The sequence below is a fragment of the Harmonia axyridis genome, chromosome 1 (assembly GCF_914767665.1).
Source record: "Harmonia axyridis chromosome 1, icHarAxyr1.1, whole genome shotgun sequence".
NCBI classification, from domain to species: domain Eukaryota; kingdom Metazoa; phylum Arthropoda; class Insecta; order Coleoptera; family Coccinellidae; genus Harmonia; species Harmonia axyridis.
The window spans coordinates 21,335,133-21,357,544 of record NC_059501.1 but is presented as its reverse complement, the minus strand read 5'-3'; the positions used below and the strand labels follow the sequence as shown (position 1 = coordinate 21,357,544).

The 22,412-nt window shown below is 33.1% G+C and overlaps 2 protein-coding genes across 2 annotated transcripts; both read right to left on the bottom strand.

Annotated features, from left to right (window-relative positions):
* Nucleotides 1-580: 580 nt before the first annotated feature.
* On the bottom strand, nucleotides 581-5,128 carry LOC123671203 (ERAD-associated E3 ubiquitin-protein ligase HRD1-like). Its single transcript, XM_045604926.1, has 3 exons — nucleotides 4,988-5,128; nucleotides 4,747-4,865; nucleotides 581-1,374 (listed from the first exon to the last, which is right to left on the bottom strand). Exons 1-3 carry the CDS (start codon nucleotides 5,037-5,039, stop codon nucleotides 592-594), a joined length of 954 nt encoding a protein of 317 aa, XP_045460882.1. The 5' UTR covers nucleotides 5,040-5,128; the 3' UTR covers nucleotides 581-591.
* A 1,520-nt stretch (nucleotides 5,129-6,648) lies between these two features.
* Nucleotides 6,649-20,641, bottom strand: LOC123671202. Its single transcript, XM_045604925.1, has 4 exons — nucleotides 20,368-20,641; nucleotides 18,218-18,397; nucleotides 11,427-11,545; nucleotides 6,649-7,712 (listed from the first exon to the last, which is right to left on the bottom strand). The coding sequence occupies exons 1-4, from the start codon at nucleotides 20,462-20,464 to the stop codon at nucleotides 6,897-6,899; spliced, it is 1,212 nt and encodes a 403-aa protein (XP_045460881.1). The 5' UTR covers nucleotides 20,465-20,641; the 3' UTR covers nucleotides 6,649-6,896.
* Nucleotides 20,642-22,412: the final 1,771 nt, after the last annotated feature.

Here is a 22,412-nt window from a genome sequence, read left to right as displayed (position 1 = left end):
AGCCTCTCATCGGACAACTCTATTCATGGAAAAAGATTTTTAGAATTCACCATCAGTATTATAATAATCATAAAATTAGACACTACCTGGATGATCAAATAATGTCTGATTATTATTATTTCACTGAATCAGGGTCGTTACGGCTCTGTTAGACTACCGGAAATGTGTCCAAATTGATCTTTTGTTCTTAACGGCAATATTTGAGATTGAAAAGTTTAACAAGTTATGTTTGTGTAATATTATGTATAAATGATGAATTCGTTACATACTTACCTTTTTATTCATTGCTTTTATTGGATTTTTTTATACTACTTATACTTGTTACCCTGATGTGGCACTTGATGGCAACTATTTGTTAAGTATTTTTGCTATTCACTTGAGTACCATGGATAAATAAATGAATACATAAATTTTGGGGAAAAACAAATTTTATATGAAAATTATTCTGAAAAAATTTGGTTCCGTAATCTTTATAACAGTCTGTATTTCTGATTCGATCTTGCAAGCTAATTTTTAACATAACTCATGAAATTATTCCGAATGAAGAAAGATATTAGTTGTTTGTGAAATAAAAACTCTATTCATTTTGCATCACACATTTTCTCTGAAATTATATTTGCACAGTGGACAAAGGAATGAATTTTTCAAGCACTGTTTTAAACAAATAGGGTGGAAAAGATGATTACATGGCGTTATTCTTGCTTTGCTCATCTTGTTTAAACAAACAGCACAAATGTCGTCCCTGTCAATGATTTCTTGATCTGTAGCAACACGAAAACTGGAGTAAGTCTTCTTTTCAGCAACTATCATTTGCCAGTAATTACAAAACACATCCTTTATCCTTAGAAAAATTATAAAATACGTCGACATCAAAACAAAGTTTGAATAGCAGAAAATCAGAAGATATACGTTTACCACTAGGCCTACAGCTATTGTGAAGGTATTGAGGAACATAGGAATGTAGAGATATTCTAAATTTTCCAGATATTCAAATGTGAATACACTTTCAGTTAGAGCAGCTAAAATTTCGCAAAAAACTCTCTCAGAACATAAGTAGTAGCTCAGCGTTAAGAAGGTATAAAAAGGATGAGGTGAGTATTGAATGCCTTGCTCTCTTATACACAGAATAATAACAACAGTTTTCGCCCATTCTAAAATGAGCCTCATCAAAAGTTTAAGGCAGTTGGCACTGGTGTCTAGAGATGTGGGCATTCTATTTTTTAGGAAAATATCTCTTATCCTTGTGGCGAAATAGCCGAACACCGCGTAAAAAAGTATTGTTGTCAGAGCCATCACGACTGTCTTATTTGTCTTGACACCAGGTATTCCGAGGAGATCGTTCACGAAGAAATCGCAAAGAATGAAGAAAATAACCTGAAAAAATAAAAATTATTAAAATTTTTGATAATTATAACTTCTGAATTTAAAAAAAAATAATGACTGAAGATTGTTATTTTGATTTGTTACTTTTAACTATACTTTGATTCTTATTTTGGGAACATTGACGGTCTATATTGGTTATTTTGGTGGTGAATACTTTCTAGGAAGTTATTGGCTTTCGCTATTAACTATTTCTATACCACTGACAGTTTGGTCTAGTAGAGAATGACACTATTTTCTTATCTGGTGTCTGATTTTGGATCTCCCGATCTCAGAAAAGAATTATGGTTGTTAAGGACCATTCTACCATTCGCTGTTCAATAAACAAGTATAAAATAAAAGTTATGCCCTCAGGCATAACTTTTAGGAAAATAGAGGTTGGACACAGTTACAAGGCCTATAAAGAATACAACCGTAACAACTGACTCTTCTAAGATACACGGTTTTATAAAGTATGGCACAAAAGATTGCTATACAAACTGTTTTCGGTTGGTTTTCCATTCTCCATGGGTCAACTTGTAACCTCTTATTTGCACTCTCGTAAGTTTGGACCAAATGTTGACTTCTTCACAAAGGGCAATTTCAGCCGGAGTCCCGCAAGGATCTCTGCTGTCGCTATCATTGTTTACATTATATGTATCCGACATGCCGAAAACAGAGAAAACTTCCATGGCACATTATGGTGACGATACCGCCATTCTTAGCAGTTTGTGGTATCCCAAAATGGCAACAAATTTTCTGCTTTGAAGAAGCTGTTGAGAAGAGCGAGTCTGCTCTCTTCAGTTGAAAGAGGAAAGATCCTCAAGGATATCGAAAGATTAACGAGTTCATGTATCTGGGACTGATACTTGACAAAAAGCTCACTTGGGAATAACTCGGCACATAGGCGATGAGGATGGGAAAGACATCAGCGATCTCGTTGTAGTCGCTATCAAGCAAAAGCAGCAAAATTTTTCTTTCCAACAATCTTCTTCTCTACACCATTTCACCACTCGTCTGATCATGACTTAACTTACGCATGACTGGCTTGGGGATATACCGCAAAGTTCTATCTGCAGCGTCGTGGATAATGAGATTCTGAGAAGAGACGATAATGCTCTTTAGTTTTTCAGCATCGAGAAGATCTGCATATAATAGAACTTATAGTGCATAGGCGCCTCCAACCAATCCCGAAATCCCTTATAAGGAAGGTTTGTGACTATGATAAATGAACCCCAAAAGATGACACTTCCCTAAGTGTGTGTTGAGTGAAATATCGAACAGAGACTGTTTAAAATGGGTATGTACACAAACATCTTTTATTGGCACATTACCACATACTCATTACAGAACCCATTACTTCACCAAAGATGAATTACATTGAGATGAAGCTCTGAAAAACTAATGGCTTAACTGCAAAGAAATCGAAATTCAACGTTCAAAACACGAAGCACAAGGCCCAAGCTTCTCTAGGAGTCTGGGAAAGTCAAAAGAAAAAACTGAGACTAAAAAACCTAAATCTGATATATCTTTCCCTTACAAATAGTTGATAATACCTATTTTCCAACGATATTTGAAAATACTGTGGACCGTATTCATTTCCTAAGGCTCGTTTCACATCAAAACGACACGTCAGAGGTAATCGGTTCATGGGTAAGGAATGAAATATGTTCGTAGATTCCTAGATATGATACATTACCAAAAATGATAAAATGCAAGGTAGCCCAGTTTGCAGATGACTCCGATATCTACTATCACAGTAGAACACGGAAAGCAATAACTACTCAGTTAGAGATAGACTTAAATAAACTAACTTCAAGAAATGGAGATTAAAAATGAAAACGACAAAAACAGTTTCAATCTACTTTGGAGGAACAACAGTAAAGAAAAAGGAAGCAGGTAACGTTAAAATAGAAAATAAGACGATAGAATAGAAGGATGCAAAATACTTAGAAATAACTCTAGGTGAAAAAATTTCAGCAAACAGCTAGAAGAAAACAGGAAGAAGGCAAGACAATTGCATGGGAGACTCTACCCGCTACTAAACCCAAAGAGTAAACTTTCCTCAGAAAACAAGCTGAAGATAATAAATATAGCGCTAATACCAAGCACTACGTATGCAGTAGTAACTTGGTATAATACGAAAGACAATCAGAGAGATCATTTGCAAAGTACTCTGAATACAGTCATTAGAACAGCGGTTGGCGCTCCATGGTATTTTACGCGTAGCAAGCATCAAATCTGAGAAGAATTGAAAATTGAAACTATTGAAGAAATAGTTAACAAACGAATAAAGAAGACAATAGATATCCTAAAAGAGTATGAAAATAGGGGATTAAGAAAGATAATACAAATCCCAATAGAGGAAATAACCCTTTCAAAGAATGAAATAGAAGAAAAAAGTGACATGAGAAGGGAGAAAAGTCCACCGAATAAACAACTGTAGAAAACTGGAGAAGTTATAGTAGAGGCGTAGGGAAATAAATTCCAGTCCTTAAACAAAAAGAAGACCTGTGCGGTATGGTACACGACTCGTAGGGCAAAATATTCTAATCCTACTATTCAGTTATATTTTGTGAAAATACTTTATATATATAATGGAAATTCGCGTTGAAGAAATCAACAGTTTGTTTTTAGAATATTGACAAGAATTTAAATCGAATATAAGCCTATTTGTCTGAACGTTCTAAAGTTCAAATTGTTTTCTTGATTTCCAGATATTGTAGTTTGGTAAATAGTTTAATGACTGAGTGGAATGAAGTTCATTAAAATTGTTATTGAACGGAAGTGAAAACAAACTATAAATGATATAGTCTGAGGGAATTTAATTCATGAGGACTATTAACTATTATTGAAAAAAGAAGGCTCTCGAGCAAATAAAATGGCTTGGCGTTGTGAAATAAAGGAAAATTCCTGACTGAACAACGTGCTGATAGTTATGAATTTATTTCAGAATGGTGGAAGAGGCATGAAAACATTTTTCCAATTTGGTTTGAATGGCCACATATTTTGTATCAACGCCCGCATCTTTAGCTCCTGTTGAAAGACAATTTTTCAGAGCTGCTCAAAACATAAGATGCCTCTTGTGTCTAGATCCTTGATGGAAAAAAAGATGAAATCAAATAATCACATAGTCTTAATTCCTTGATATTTCCCAATTTTTTTTCAAATAATCCACTATTACTATCACAAAACCGCGGGGGTTGACATTATAGATGTAGATATAAAAGAGTTTGTTGAGTTTAGATATATGAAATGACAATTTAAACCTTGGTACAAAATTTCAAGCTTCGTGTACGAACTTTTCCAGTTCTAAAATTTATATTCTTTAATACTATCTAATTGGATTTAGTTTCTGGAATAGATATATACTGTAGGTAAACTCACTTGGCAGGTAAATGCAAAAATATTGTTCATTCTGATGAAAAATTGTTCCATAAAATGTATTTCTTCAAACAATCTGATAATGGCTCGATAACAATACATTGCTACTAGTTGTCTCCATGCTGAAAATGAGATATAATAACTCTCATGAAATTTCTGAATAGCAGTCCAAAAAAAGTGTCCAAAAAATATTATTTTTTTTAAATAAGAGCAATGGAATGAAATCGAAAGTAACAATTCTCACTTTGAGGTGTATTTTCAGAATATCTAGTGTGGTTGAATCTGAATGGAATCATAAGGGGAAAATTGTACAGGAATTTTGACAGAAGTTAGAAGTTTTGAATTTCATGGTTACTGACAAAAACGTCAAGAAATATTAATCGTCTATGACCATTCCACGGATGTTTTTGAAAACAAAAGAGATCAGGATCGGATCTATATACTTAGGCTATTTCCTTTTCAAAATTCTTCTACAATTTTCTGAGGTCCTAAGGACGTAATCAGATTGAAATTTCGCAGAAAGCTTGAAATTATTTCCTATCCACATTAAAAAACTCATGTTTCTTCTTCTTTTTCAGTGAGACGAACACCTTAGTTTGAGAACATTTCCGATTCAAAATTCAAATATAACAGACATATTGACGGATGGTTTTATGGGAACTGTAAAAAAAAATTTGAAAGAATATTTTGATAGTTCAATCAATTTGAATTAATGGTACGTGAATAACTTGAATTTGTACCTGTTGTCTGAAAGATTTTATTGCAAACATAATTTCAAATCCCAACGTAATTAACAAACTATAAATCATAAATTAAAAAATTTAAGAAGTGTACCCCCACCTACTCCTTCAACCCCTTCAACAGATTTGAAGTTGTCATATCTCAAAAATTTATAAGTAGTAAATTATTGGATATTTCTCAGGAAACATTTTATAGGTAATAAAAAAGCTTTCATAAGTATTCATAGTTTATTTAACTAGGTATAAAAACAGTCATATAATCTCTCATACATATATACAAATTATTTTTATATAATACAATCTTTGAATTAATCTCTATCAAGCTAATAAACAATTGTGAAAAGATTTCCTACGAATAAATCATCACTATTTTTTATCCTACTCTTTCGACTAGGGTGTTTCACATCATTTTTGAACCAACTAATCAAATTTAAATTTAAATGTTAACCAGATTTCTATTGAAAGAAATGTTTCTTAAGAAAATCTATATACATATGTAGTTAGGTATCTACTTTTGTGTGTTTCTTAAATATAAAACAAGATTAAAATCGTTCTGCCCAAAATACCCAAAATATCTGTAATTTCTGGATGAAGATGTATAAAACTATTTGACAAGGTAAGAATCATTGAAGAATTTGTGTTTTGATTCAAAATATCTTTATGTCAAACATATTGTGAACAAATGGAGAAACAAAGAATTAAAATTTTTAGGACATGTTTGGAGGTCTGAATATTGTGTTCTATAAAAACCACCCAATAACTTCGGAGATGTAGCCTTCTGAATATTTCCCTATCTAAAATAAGGGAAACAATAATCTGATCAAATTTTTTTTCTATTACACCTAAGTTTTGATGACAAATATCTCATAAATACCAATTTTATTGAATGCTAAATTTACTTGAAAACGAAATTAGAGATATTTCTTCTTACAAATCACTGATTTTTATGCGGTTTTCACATTATTTGTTTTAACAATAATCTTTATCGTACAATTACAATATTGATTGAAAAGAAATATAAAATAAGGTTCGTAACTTTTCGTTCTACACTTAAGAATTGATGATAATATGTTCCATGTAGAAAGCACTGATATATTTTTAAAATATTCGCTAGGATAAATCTTCAAAAAATCATCACGAAAGAGGTACAACTGAAATTTTGTGAAAAAACTAATCGACCGTCATACAGTGCTACCCTCTACTTAACTGCTTCGTAAAGAGAAAGACAATAAAGTGAATGTACAACTTCGTACACCGTACAAAGTTTGGTCATCGTAGGAGTGCCAGAGGTGAAATGAATGGTAACTAAATTTTTAACTGATATGCGGAAAACCAATTTGTGGTAATCCCTCTTGAGTGAAAATGGGCTGACAAAGCAGCACAAAACAGCCTCTTACTTCGATAGTTCAAAATCTAATGTATAAACGTGTATTCCCTCTTGCAAATAGGACATATTTCGGAGTTGCTCAAGCAACGCCTTAGGCAAATAGCGTGGAACATATGCTGACAAGGAGTTATCCTAGCTCTCTCCATAGGACTCAAACATACAGCACACACATCATCACAGTTCTCAATTTCTTCTAGTGTTGCATCTCGAAATTGATTCAAGACGGACTTTTCCCTCTGTAAACTCCTCAAGCAGTTTCGGACCATGTCTTTCGTCTTCAAGAATACTGTTAGATAAAAGGCTACTACTGTGAAACGCATCAAACCGTGAAACACTAGAACAATCACTAGGAATAGAGATAAGAGAATAGTGTAAGTTTTTAAGATCACAGGTGCATATAGAGCCTCCAGGGCCTCGAAATATTTTAATTTGAAGAGAGTAAGTAGATGTGGAAACATTTCTACGAATACTTTTTCGGTACACATGTAATATGTCCATGTTATGAATGTGTATATCGCCGTTGGGTGATAGTGCTTCAAGCCTTGTTCTAGGCCAAATACGAGTAGCATGAAGGTAACAGTGATGATGAAGGTAACTGCTTTTGTCCATTCGAGAACTATTTTCGTGGCTGACATCGCTAAATGTTTTATGTTGCTATGTTGCGTGATGTTGACTGTTACCGACCAATCTTCCTTTTCTATTAGTTCTTTTATATAGGATACACAGTATGCTATTACGTTGTAGAACATGAGGGTGTAGAGACCGGTGATCTTCTTTTGGGGGCATACTTTACTACTTACATCACAAAGCAGGACGCGGTCACAAATGAGAAAAAACACCAACTGCAAAAATATAAAAATTGAGAATGAGTAGGTACATGATGCATAACTAGGTGTTAATGATAACGAAGGTTATAATAGTGTATTACATAACAAGAGTTAAGCACACGACTAGGAAACGTTAATTCATAGAAATGCGCAATTCTCTTACAACTCCAGTTGTCTATACTATACTTTTTTTACGGCCGCATTCGTTTTCATAAAAACTTAGGTAAATCCAAAAGCTGGTAGTAAATCACGACACAATTATGAAACGTCAAAAAGTTATCGGCCCAGCGGGCTGTTTGGTATTCGTTTCCGTGACAACTACTAAAGGTTTTATCTTATTGGTTATTCGCCGTGCGATTTACTTTACATATGCTATCTTATTGGTAGTTGATCGTGCTTTCTGTTCCCACAAACCAACGCGGCAAATGCGAATAGTCGCACCGCATCTGGGCCTGGATCCTACTAATTTATTATCGAGTTGGTTTGTGGGAGCCTTTACGGTAAAGTAAATCGTACAGTTTTACGTTGCACAGGATAGTTACATCGTTGGCGAGTTGTACAATTGTCGTCACTTTTTGAAGGGTGTAGGTATGGACACTACAGACACATGCACTAAACCAAAGTTGTTCAAGATCGTCTGAAAATCAATTTTCCTAATAGAACTGTTAAAATCATCCTACCAAACATTTTTTTTTATCCTAAAAGCGATCTCAATGCTTTCACTACCTTTGATAGTTTGGGAAGCAGGATCTGCTTTTTTTGGGGGGTTGTATATATATATATATAAAGGGTTGATCAATACCAGGAAATGGCTCCTTACTTTTTTCGCACTTATTTATTTCAGTACATCCTCTATATTAACGAATGTGTGTTGATAAGAATTTTCACAGAGACACAAAGAATATTCGATAATTATCTGACTAATACATATTTGGATAGTCTTTTTCGGTACATATTTATTAATAATTATTATCCGAAATTGAAAAAGGTAATTGAATTAAATTTAGAAATTTGTTGAATTAATGAAATTAATGTTAGATTGTCTGCAGCAAACGCGTGGACTCATGTTTCATCGTCTGATTATCAACATCAACTCTCTGCGAAGAAATCTATACTCAGAAGGTATGCCTGATGTAAGTTAAGTTTTCTTGAAACTTAAATTCTCAAGATATATCGTCCTTTATCTATCCAACAAACGTACTTCAATCATCATGAAGTTTCGGTGAAGTAATATTGGTTCCAGCTTCTCCCAGAAGAGAGGAGCTTTTTTCCTGGACAATCCTGTTGACGTAAAGACAAAAGCTTTGAATGATCCATTTCGCCTTCTCCAACAATTGTGAAAACGCGCTTTTTATCGGTTTTTGTCTTTGTCTATGGCCCATTTACCAAAAGAACTGACTTATCTTTTAGAAAATAAGTCAGTTCTTTTGGTAAATGCGCCATGTTCTTTTAGGGAATGCGATAGTTACGCACTTAGGTGCGTTGCTACTGGTAGCAAGTATCAAGTTGCAACTTTGTATTAAAAATATTTCATTCTGTGACTTATCAATAACTTTGGCCTTATTTGGCTGATATCCTTGCGACCCTTGCTTCAAATACTCAACCAACTGATGGTAATTGCATCATCTCAACAACTAAATATTTCGACCATAATTTGAACTTGGAGAAAATGTTTCTGAGAGATAAATATCCGAAAGAGCAGTTTAATTAATACATTCAACACAGTTTTTTGCCATGTACTTCACCAAATTGTGGTATTTCTTGTGAAAGATGGTTTGTGACGTTTTTATCAATAAGTTTGCTACTACCTTTTTTTCTTCCATTTCTTCAATGTTTACATTTGAAATACGAAGTTTTTTCGTAGTTACAATAGGGCATCAAAGAAAAAATTGATATATGTTTATTAATTATGATACAAGGAAATTCAATTCAAATTCATCCCAAAACTGTTAGAGCTATAGAAGAAATAGACTCTTCAAATTTCATGATAGCATTTATAAAGGGTGTTTTTTTAGAGCTATAGAACTTTGAATTGCAATAAAACAACGATGGATTATTCGATTGACATGAATTTTATTTATCCGCAGGATAATCTTGTGGCATTACATTTTGAATATGATTTCTGGCATATGACCGCCAGGCTGGCTCGGATGTAGTCCAATCTGGACGTCCAATTTTCGATGACTTTTTTTTTTGTGGCCGTATATCGGCAATAACACGGCGAATGTTGTCTTCCAAATGGTCAAGGGTTTGTGGCTTATCCGCATAGACCAATGACTTTACATAGCCCCACAGAAAGTAGTCTAGCGGTGTTGAATCACAAGATCTTGGAGGCCAATTCAAAGGTCCAAAACGTGAAATTAGGTGGTCACCAAACGTGTCTTTCAATAAATCGATTGTGGCACGAGCTGTGTGACATGTTGCGCCGTCTTGTTGGAACCACAGCTCCTGGACATCATGGTTGTTCAATTCAGGAATGAAAAAGTTAGTAATCATGGCTCTATACGGATCCTCATTGACTGTAACGTTCTGGTCATCATCGTTTTTGAAGAAGTACGGACCAATGATTCCTCCAGCCCATAAAGCGCACCAAACAGTCAGTTTTTCTGGATGTAACGGTGTTTCGACATACACTTGAGAATTAGCTTCACTCCAAATGCGGCAGTTTTGTTTGTTGACGTAGCCATTCAACCAGAAGTGCGCTTCATCGCTAAACAAAATTCGCTTATGAAAATCGGGAACAACGGCAATCTCATTTTGGGTCCATTCGCACTATTTGCAAGCGTTGTTTAGACGTGAGTCTATTCATGATGAATTGCCAAACCAAACTAAGAATAAATCACTTGACAGCTGTTAAATCGGTCGTCATCTTGAACAGAAATGCCAACTTAAAGTTATATACCTCGGAAAAAAACACCCGATATAATTTTCGAGAAATTATCTTTGGATCAGAGAAGAGAGAGAGGGCAGAGTCTTAAAAAATATTTCAAACCACTCCGAGTAGCTTCTGTTTTGTTTTCAACTGAAATTTCCTGGATCCCCCATATATCGTGAATTTTCAATTCGATTTCTATGAAATTTGAATGGATATTCAGATTGAGTCAGTTGATCCTCAGAAATTATTTAGCATTTCTGGATTTCTTGGCGCTTTGTGATTACATGAAATTCTAATTCCGTATTTACTTCTTGCTTTGTATTTGTGTTACCATAAATGTAAAGACCTAATACCGCTCGTTCTAGTAATATAATTTTGATTCTCGTGAATAGTACAAATGAAAGAATCGGTTATTTACTGATATTACTGACATATATATTTCCACAGTTTTGAATTTTTCTTTTTTTTTTGCAATACCAGTGTCTCCGACGTTAGTAATTTTAATGAAAAAGAATGAATTCTAGGATATGATAATCGATAGATCGAATTAATCATCATCATCATCAGCTAGTAGTTACCAAGGGAAATTCATTCTGAATAACATTAAATATTAGTAAAATAATTCCAATTCATAAGCCATTTTTGGAACAATATTTCATTCGAATTATTTCGATAAATTTATTTTGAGGATCAGCCTATTCTATTCCCATGAAGCGAGTAGTACCTACAGGTTGTATTAAATTTAATATACATTTCTTTTGGGAATCATTGTGATATCATTCATATTATTGTCTATCAAATGTGCAGATTACAGAGCAACAAAAAAGAAGAACCACATTTCTGTCGATACATACCTGCGTCGTCATATTATAGATATTAGACATTTTCATGAAGACATTTTCACATCTGTCCAATGGAGAATAGACCTTCAAGATGAAATTATAAACTGGACGATAGTATCTCCTTGTCATATCTGTAAAATATCAATGTGTGTTCGTCAAATTTTGTAAATTAGTCTGAATAAAAAGTGATCAATGTTGAGTAAATTTGTAACATTATAGTGAGTATATTTTATTTTATTTTTTGGTTCTGATCTTTACGTACACTCGTGTAATCTAAAAATATGAAATTTTCTGTCGTCCGTTGTTTTGAGGCATTTTTTCTTCTAATTAGTTCGTTCTTCATTCAAATTGAAAATTTTCTTTATACACGAATATTATTGGCTCCAATGAATGTTTGAATTCAATAGAAAAAAAATTACTCAAGTTTTTAAGGTTTTTGTTGAGGTTATATATGACACTTTTTTGGAATTTTTGGAATTTCAAAATTAAGATGAATGCCTGCAGATTCCAACTGATTATTGTATTAAATTTCACGCAATTAGCTCTTATATATGTACTTCTGAGCAATTGCAACTATTTTTTCAATAGCACTTTTATAAGAAATAATAATTGTTTTGAGCTATAGATATAAAAAATGTATTAATCGATGCTTACTTTCAACTGAATAGGATAACTACAAAGTGATATAAATCAAAGTTTTGGAAAGGAGAAAAAAATTGAAAGGAGCCATAGCGCCATAATACGTAAATAAAATGGTTGCTAAAAAGAAACGGTGATCTTTGTGACCAGAAATTAGTTCGTTGAGTAAAATCCATAAGTTTCGAATCAGAAATCTGTTTTTTTTTTTTAAGAAATTTCACTGTTCGGCACACAAAAGCCATATGTAAGATGAAACTCGATGTAGTTTCTTCGCAATGTCTGCAATTCTTGAATTTTGAGCTTTAAAGTTTCATGCAAAATTTCATGTTGACCGATTCACCAGAACCAGAGAAACGTTGAAAAGATTATAGAAAAAAATTAGTGAATACCGACGAAGTTGAGATTCTGAGTGTAACTAAATATGAAATAATAATTCAAAACTTCGAGAAGAAGAGTTTAAAAAGAATATTTAAGCGACAACTGATCCGATCGAGGGAGATTTTGCGTGTAAATGTAAGTAGGAATAACAATTCTTGACATCCAAGTCGGTTCTCCGAATTGAAAACCCCATTTATCGATTTCAATATTTAAAAATTTAGGAGTCATAGTTGAAATAATTCTTCAATTTTGACTGAACTGATGTTATCCATTAAATAACATTTTGAAAAACCTAAAAATATCATTTTCGAATTAGATTAAAGAACGAAGGAGAGCATGGACGTGCAATCAGGAGCCTTTGAGGGCTCGTTCATTCATAAGCCAATTGCAACCTTGGAGACCACATAACTGTATATAAGTGTAACTGCATATCTAATATGCAGAGGCTCATCTCTGAACGGTGCTCAAAAGGTATTAACTTCACGTCAGTGAAAAATTTTGTCTGAAATTTTTGTTCTATATATACAGGGTATTTCCCAGTCTCTAGGATAGGTAGAAATTTGAAAAGTAATTGGGGTTTGCTCAATAAAAAAAAATGTAAAGCTATCCGTATTCAAGATGAAGGGCGTTCAAGGAATAAAATTTTATAAATTTTTATGATTTTGTCGAAACTACTGGCCACATTATAATAAAATTTTATACGAATATGTTTTGGAAGCTGATACATCCCATGAATTTGTTTTTATATCTTACTCTCATAGAAGGCGCTAGTTATATGGTTCGTACCGAGTAGTATCGAACATAACTTTTTTAAGGTTAGATTTATCAATCAAAATTTCAAGTGAACTTAAACATCATTCAATTCTATACCATAAAGTTGCTCTTGTAAAAATCGATGCAATGTACCGTTTTCGACTCATTTTGATTTGAAAAATATGAAGTAATAACCGATAATTGATAATCTTATGATATAATGATAAAGTTATTAATTAGTATGCATTTGTTTTATTGAAAATTTTTTGTCGCGTAAATGAGACCTCATCTATAAAACAGATTCATGTTAAAATTTTCCGGAGGTGCAGCAAAGCTCCGATTCATTGGTCTCCTCAGTCATGCGATTTTAATCCTTTGGACTTCACAGTCTGGTCACATCTTAAGGAAAAAATCTCAACTCCGTCGGTTTGGTGGTCAAGTAAATATTCGGTGTTTTTTTTTTCGATATTATTTATTGGTTCTAGTTCTGATAATGCGATCAATATGAAATTTTGCATGGAGCTTGAAATTGTTGTTTGACAACCATATGCTTTATTTTATTCCTATCGAATCAATACTTTCGAAATTTTCGGGTAAACAAAACAGTCACATTTACGCAAGTTAATTGTTGCATTCTACCCTGAAATTTCAAGTTTCTAGTACTTACCGTTCAAGAGTTATCGTGCCTACGACCGGACCGATAGACAAAATTGTATTTGACAGTGGATTCAGCATTAGTGAATCGAACCTTATCTTTTAAGACTATTCTCAGTTCAAAGTTCCAAAATGTCAGACATTGTGACGAAATGATATAGCATTCTGTTCAGGGAACGACCGCTCGAAATTTCCATTTCATAGTTAATATCTACATTCCTGATCTTGTTAATGTTATCACAAGAGATTTCAATTGATTTTACTCGTGAAGAATAATTTTTCATAAAATAAAAATTACGATTATCGAAAATACACAACGCAATATATTGATGTTCGATATGAGAAAGAAGTAAAAAACCAAAAAGATAATACCATATCCACCACTTTCGGTTTCGTAGTCATAACATTCTGAGTAACAGCTCAATTCACGAGGAAGTAATAAAATTTTTTGTGAAAATTGTTCATTATTTTTTGTTGTCATTTAATGGTTGACAATCTCATGTTTGCTGCAAAATCCTTTGAATATTTTCATGATTGTTCCGAACGAATTCCCGAGAGCAGTTATTTATGTCTTGCTTTCACATTATTTATAGATAACTCCCGTATTTTGAATCATTGGTATCCGGATATTTAAAAAAATAACCGATTTCAAAGGAGAAACAACAACCTAGACGTCGATTTGTTGACGTTTATAAACTAGTACAGATATTGACCCCAAATGGAGTACAAACTACCATAAAATATCTCTTTATTAGTAGTTGATGTTTTGTGTTTCGTGGAAGAATAAAAAGTTGCTTTCTAGCAACTGCATATCGTCTGCCCCCAAAACAACAATAATATTAATTGTTGTTACGTTTGATCTTTCTGTTGACAAACAATTCCTTACATACCACTTGCTTATTGTCGAGCGGTTTTCTTAAGGCTATCGTTTTAGCCAAAACTAAAAATTTTCGAATTTTTTTGTCAGAAATGAACTCAAATAAAATCAGTTCCATACAGGGTGGTTCAAATTCGATGTATAGAACTACTGATATCCCGTTCAGTTAGAGAAAATAAGGTGACACATGGTTGGGCTCTTTTTTCGTGAAACGAAAAGAATTGTGGTCTCCAACTGGCGCTAGATGGACGAGCTTTCAAAAACTTATGACTTAATGTCAGTGTTTTTCTATTTTCATAAAATCATTATGAATTAAACATTCTTGATGCTAGAATTTTGAAACAAAACATTATGGAAGTGGAATTTTCCATAGAAACTGATGGATATGCCGTCCACAGATTCGTTGTCAGTCGAGCCTTATTATTTGAGACCATTCTCTGCTCAAAATTCTAAAAAATCAAAATATCAAGACGAAAAGTTGTTTTGTTCTAAAAATAGGATTCTGATCAGCTTTCTTCTGCTTATGATATAAAGGGTTTTCCAATAAGAGGTTTCATTTTGAATAGCCCGATATCTGGCCAACTTAGACTTTTGAAGATGTATTCTTTTAACATTTGACAAGTGAAAACTATGCCATTATTAAAAATGGAAAGATGCACGTTTCAATAATGCATTGAAATTGTAATAATTCTCTATAAAAAAAAATTTTGCAGAAAAAGATCTAAAAACTAAAGCACTTTCTCGGCCGGCAATAGTTAAACTGGTGAAAAAATTTGAGCTAATGGGACAAATTAGTGATATGAAGAATCAAAAACCTGTGAGTCGCTAAAAAGTCTAATTGAGTATGATATGATGCTGCTGCAGCCCGTAGTGTTGACAAAAATTCTAGTTTGTCCATCTTGGGAATCCGGCATTCCACAAGAAATATTTGGAAGATATTGATGTGGACGACATATTTTCAACAAGAAGGCGTTAGGTGCCAAACAAGCAACGAAACAATCTGAATTTTTTGAGAAAAGTTTCCTGGCCGTGTTTATTTTTTCTTGGAGAGATGTTCACAATTGACCACAGAAATCTTGTGATTTAACACCTTTATATTTTTCTTTTGGGTAATGTGTAAGATGAGATTTATGCTCCAAAATCGATTCAAGACTTTAAACATTGATTTCGTGAAGTTATCGAGGATATACAGCCGCGAATGTGAGAATTGATCATACAAAATTTCATGAAAAGAATGTGGTGCTGAAACCGTAGCCATGGCTGCCATTTGGCGAAGATCGTTTTCCATCGTTAATAGCATAATTTCCTCTTCAAAATAGGGGAAACATGTCTTCTCTCATAATATACTCCTTTTTCAATATCAAAATGAAACCTTTCATTCAAAATATTATAAAACAATATAACTTATTGGCGAACAGTAAGAATTTGAGGAAGTCTCAAATTTTTTCTTCGAAAAATTTCAAATATTTATTCCCGAAATAACAAACCAAAATAGTTGTTATATTTTGAATTATTCGAAAAAACAGGAAGTTGAAAAAGTTTATTCTTTCCAGCATGTGTTCATAGTTCAATGTCGATAATTTTGATAAATAATAATTTGTATTAGAAATACTGTTTCAGAACAAATTTAAACCGAATTTCTTCAATGTCCTGTATATTTATCTCAAAAATTTTGGATATCATAACAAAAATATACGGTCACTTATAGGAATTTTTGAATTGAGTTCGCCAATTTTATTAGATGGCAATTCCCAATAATAGTTTGCGAATAGTTGTTATCAGTTATTTAAACACAAAATAAGACTCAATGAGAAGTAGATTTTATATAATACTCTTATAACTGATATTTTGTTTGCTTGTTCGCTGAAATCTTAGTAGGTACTGCAAAAATATAATACTTATGCTTTGGATAATTTGTAGTTATTCATAGAAAGAAGTGTATAAGTTTTAAAAAAATCTTTGATGCTCATATAATCTTTCATAGTTAATACCAAAATAATAGATATGAATAAGAAATGAGAAAGAACAATTTATAGGAAATTAATCATTATTTATTTTCAATCTTTCCTATTGGACTTCAATGCAACTCTATTGATTTGTCTTCCTCGCCCTTATTTTCAACACCATAGCACTATCTAATCATCCTTCCCACATTACATCAGGCATCTTTTCCAGTTGACTAAAGCGAGGCATTAATAATTTTCATCTTCAGGATTTTCCAATTAAAAACTTAATTTGGAAGTGTCATCGATGGTTGTCAATCGAAACAATCAAGGAGGGCTTGCATTTCGTATAAAAGGACGACGGTTTCTCAACTCTGCCTAGTCATTCTTCCTTGGCTTCGAGGGTGAGTTAAGCAATACATATTCAAAATATATAGTTGTTTTTAAACATTGCAAATTTTGCTCAATTTTAACATTTTTTTATGAATCGAAAAACTATTCAAAATTAAATTTTTGTGATAAGAAATATTCTCACTTTATACTTATTCTTACTTTATACATTTGTTTTCAATATTGATTTTTTCAAATTGTAGATATAAATATCGAATTTTTTTTTATTAAGTTTCCAAGTCTACCGAAGTTAGCGACACATTGTGATTATTTTGGAATGAAAAAATCAGTCTGTCGGTCTTTGTGTTCGCATATATTTGTAGCAGTTTTAACTTTTACAATTCTTAACCGATTGTGATTAAATTTTGTACGGCCATTCAGTTTGGGACTCATATAGTCCCACATAAAATTCATAATATTCTGATGAACAGTGCGCAATCGCAAACTTGAAATTACCGGTAATTCCGTATCTCGCGTTTTACTTGTTCGATGTCAGTGAAAATTGGTATGAATATTCAGATCGGGTAGTTAACAGTTCTATGAAAATTTCAGCTCTTTCGGACTTACTCTTTCACTGATGCGAAATACCCGAATCTCAATAGTTCATATTCTACTAGTTGAATAGTTTTGAGAATAAGTATATTATTCAACGAGCGGTAATGTAGGTCATAACCCACGCAGATGAAGTTTGCAGCACGAGCCGCAGGCGGGTGCTGTAACTCATCAAGTGAGTTATGACCATTACCGCAAGTTGAATACTATACTTTATCTACGACTATAACAATAAATACCATAATAAAAGAATAGAGAAAGAACTTTATTGACAAACCCCAAAAGTTAGTCAGGGTAGTTTTGGATATCGAATGCCGCAGTAAAATTTGTTTACGAGCAAAAATCAATTAGGGGTTCCATAAATATGGTCTGTTTTCCTCTTAATTTCAAAACTGTAGATTCAATCGAGATAAAAATTTGCATTTGGATGTAGAATGATAATTCAAGCCTTTCGCACAATTTCATGTTGATCGCTCAACAAGAACCATAGAACTGTTTTATAGATACGAAAGAATTATGTACCAAAAATATATAATCTTTTTGGAATAGTATAAATTTGATCATTCATTCGTATTGTTCTGCATGATTTTATAGTTTATTATGTATATTGTACTTACGGGGTAATTTAGTTGCTATTGTCTTTATCCATCTCACTTGATATTTGTAATTCGCGGAAATTAAAACTGGCAAAACAAGAAAGGAATACGATGCAACACACCATCCTCCGAGGCTCAGTAAAAGTGGCGTATGACCCCTTGAGAAATATGGCAACAGGAAAAGAATTGATAATAAACAAACTGAAAAAGAATACAAATAACTGAGTTTGAAATCATTGAATACAGTTATATAATACAATTCTATACAGAGATTTACTAAGAATCTTATCAGAGTAGAAATCATCATTATTTATAATTATATTCTCAACGGGTTTTTTGGTTGATGAAGATATACTAAATTGGCAAGTGAAGTCTATTTATCATCAAATAAAAAGAGTGTTCTCACCCCCTACGCTCCGCACCCCTCTACCAAATTTTTTCAAATGGAATATATGGAGCGTGATACATAAAATGAAAGGTAATTTGTTTACTCAACGGTGCAAATGAAAGAAAAATTGGTTGCGCCGTTTTTTTATTGAAACATTAGAAAATAATCAATAAGGTATGGTTTCTCGCTTTTTGAAATCGATGAATTTCCTAAACAAGGATGAAAAATAATTTTAATGTATTAAATGTTCGAATTAAGCACCGCTGACTACTTGATAATGTGCAAGCCCTTCTTCGAAACTCCTCAATGAATAATAATTAATTGAATAATTATTCAACGCAGTAACAGGTATTCTTCCTACTTCTCCCTGAATTTTAAGTCACAGGTCTTTCAAATTATCTGGCCGATTTTGGTAAACAGTACTCTTATAATGGCCTAACAGAAAATAGTCGAGAGATTTCAAATCTGGAGATCGGGGTGGCCATTCGACTGATCTTCTCCTACCAATCCATTTTTCAGGAAATGTGCCATCAAGATACCTCTCCTCACTTGAATTCCATAATGCTGAAGCATACTATCTTGTTGGAACCAAATTGAAAATCCATGGATTCGTGGATTTCCCTCAATAATAATTAGTAAAAGAATAATAATAAGTATGATTGCAGTTACTCTATTATCACAAATTGTAACTTTTTTCCAAACTTTTTAATGAAAAACGGCACAACCAATTCTACTTTTAGCCACATCGCTGAATAGATAATCGAATTACCTTCCATTTGATGTAACACAATCCATATATTCCCATTTGAAAAAATTAAGAGGAGATGAGAAATATCAAATTGAAAAATCATAAGATAAATTGCTTTTGAAATTCGACGGGTGCGAGGATTTTCCTTAATAATTCTTTGTGCAAGAATTATTGATGAGTTACGTTACTTTTTTTGGCACGCTTTGTATCCCTCTTGAAGGAGACTATGGTGCCACAAGTATTGTGCTAGCATTATTAAAAAAAAAGTCCTTTGATCGAATGGGAATTTATGGTCACACCAAACCATTCAAATGAAGCTGAAGGCTTGAAGCCACATATAGAACTTGGGTATAGTAAAAATCAAAGTTCTTCAAACAACATTAACTTTAGAAAACTTATCTATAACCAAATATCTTTTTGAAGTTCAATGGAAGAAGTATGAAAACGTAAAAAGACGATAAACAATCCAGACTCAGTAGAAAACACAGTATCTAAAAGAAAGAATTAAAGAAAGAAAACACAGCATCTAAAAGAAAGATTGATAAATGAAATGGAATCAAATTAGATTTTCAAAAGAATGTTATTCCAATTCAAAGACAATACCTATACGGATTTGAACACTTAAGAGTAAGCAAATAAAAAAAAACAATAGAAAAATAAGGAGATGTCAAGATTTATCGAAAAATTTAGATAACCAGAATTACTAGATTTGATTATTGCACTAGATTATAGTTGATGAGAACTATAGAAGACATATCAGGGATACATTGAATTTCACGTTACGAAGAAAAACTTGAATGCATCCTGAATCAAAGACAATGTTTATCTAAAAGGAGTTTTCAGCTCTATGATATTATCCAATTGAATACAGAATCTTGCATCATCCAATATTATGGCTACAATTGTCTAGAACAAAGCCAGTAAAGAACAAAGTATATCCACAATTGTTTTGAAAAAACGTTAATTGACATATTGGATCATTGCCGAGTTTATTTAAAAATTATTTACCTCTCGATTCCTACTCGAGAAACTCACCTGTTTCAGCAATTTTTTCGTCGCGCTGGACTGGGTCAATTTTAGATATATTATGGAAGCTCCTAAGCCTCCCTCTCACCCTTGTTATCATCCCCATTACCACCAAAATAGCCGAAATATTCCACAATAAAATGCAATTATGCGAAAACCTTCACTTTCAAAAGACTCCTCAAATCTGAAACACTGAACGACCTTAAGATTCACTGCACTGGGGACCTTGTTTACCAAAGTCGAATTTTATTCATGTTTTAGTGAGAAATTCCCTCCCTTTCAAAATACCTTTCCCACTCTCCAATTGTGCGTCACACATTTCGTTTTGGCAAATGAAGCTCCACGTAGTCCGTTTTCACAATCTAATTTTAAAACAAGTGTAAACATATTTTCCATTGAAGCTATTGAACGACTGTCTGATGACCCTGTTTAATGTGTGGACATGCATTTTTTTCTTATCCCATTTTTGAGCATCCAATATTCGGTGAGAATTTCGAGATCTCACTGGATAATGAATTGACTTGAGGATGGGAACAAAATTCGATGAAAGCACCTTTTTGGCGTCAGAAGCTGTTTTGTATTCTTTCTGTTATTGTTCAATGACATTTCATTCATTAATTGCTAATTTATCAAGAGAATTTTAATCCAGCTGTTACTGAATAATGAAGTACTGATTATAAACTCAATCTTCCTATTAGACTTTCTGCAAATTTCAGTCATTTCAATTTAGCTATACCATTTTCAAATCAAAATTTCTACCAACATTGTGATGAAATAATAAAAGCACAAAAATGGAGTCAAGTATCTTTTGAGTTCTTTTCATATAACAAACCCTTGTTGAAAGTCAAGCATACCTTGAAACTGATAAAAATTCGTGAAATTTTTCAATGATTAGGGAAATTCCTACCAGAACAATCAGTATAAAAAACATTAAAAAAATCAAAACATATTATTGTTGAGGATTTTTCTCATTGCATCACCAGACATCCTGTAAAGCTGCAATTGAACTACTCATTTATTGAGGCCTTATAATTCCTCACTCAATGAGTTCCGGCCTAACCCGTAAAAACAATTTTTTTTTGTTTGATTCGAGTTTATTCGTCAAATCCAAAACCTCTAACTTTTCAATACCTTTTCTTTTTGTCGAAATCTTCGTATTTGTTTTCCAAAAAGGGCTTGAACCTCAGCAATCAGTTCTTTGAGACAAACTTCTGATCTATGGAGCATTCTTTTCAACTCTGCAAGAAGTCAGTAATCACTGGGAACTAGATCTGAGGAATAAGCTGAGTGGTGAAGAAGTTAGAAGTACAATTCGTTCAATTTGACCATACATTCAACGATTTGTGACAAGGAGCATCGTCTTGGTGAGAGAATTTTTTTCTTTTGTACTTGAGGACGTTTTTTTTTAATTTCTAATCTCAATCGATGGGCCTGGGTGGGACATGTGGCTCGACAGGAAGACGATCGATGGACTAAGGGAGTTGAACATTGCAGACCACGAGAACATAAGCGAATTGTAGGAAGACCACCAACGCTGGTTAGATGACATTAAATCAAAAGTCGGACGATGTTGGCACAAGTTGGCTCAAGATATAGAAAATTGGAAAATTCAAGGGGAGGCCTATGTCCAGGAGTGGATGCAGACAGGCTGTTGAAGAAGAAGAAGAAGAAGAGACGAAGAATCTCAATTGATACAATAACGCTATATTCAGTGTTGATTGATTTACCTTTTTCAACCTTTGTCAATGAACCATGCATGACCCAACATACAGATACCATAAACTTGTCAGCTGATGCTTGGTATTTTGGTGAAGTTGAGAACCTATTTCGAGAAATGCTTTCTCATGGATAAATGTTCAAGGAAGATAGCGAATACACTGTCTTCTGGTATCTTCAACTGCATCGGTATCTCACGAAACTTCAATTTCCGATCTCTCAAAATAATTTGTGGACTTTTTCTTATATTTTCTTAAACAACTGCTGACTTCTTGATACCAGAGCGGACATCGTCGGAGGTTCTTCGACAATGTTTTAAACTCAGCATCTTTTAACCA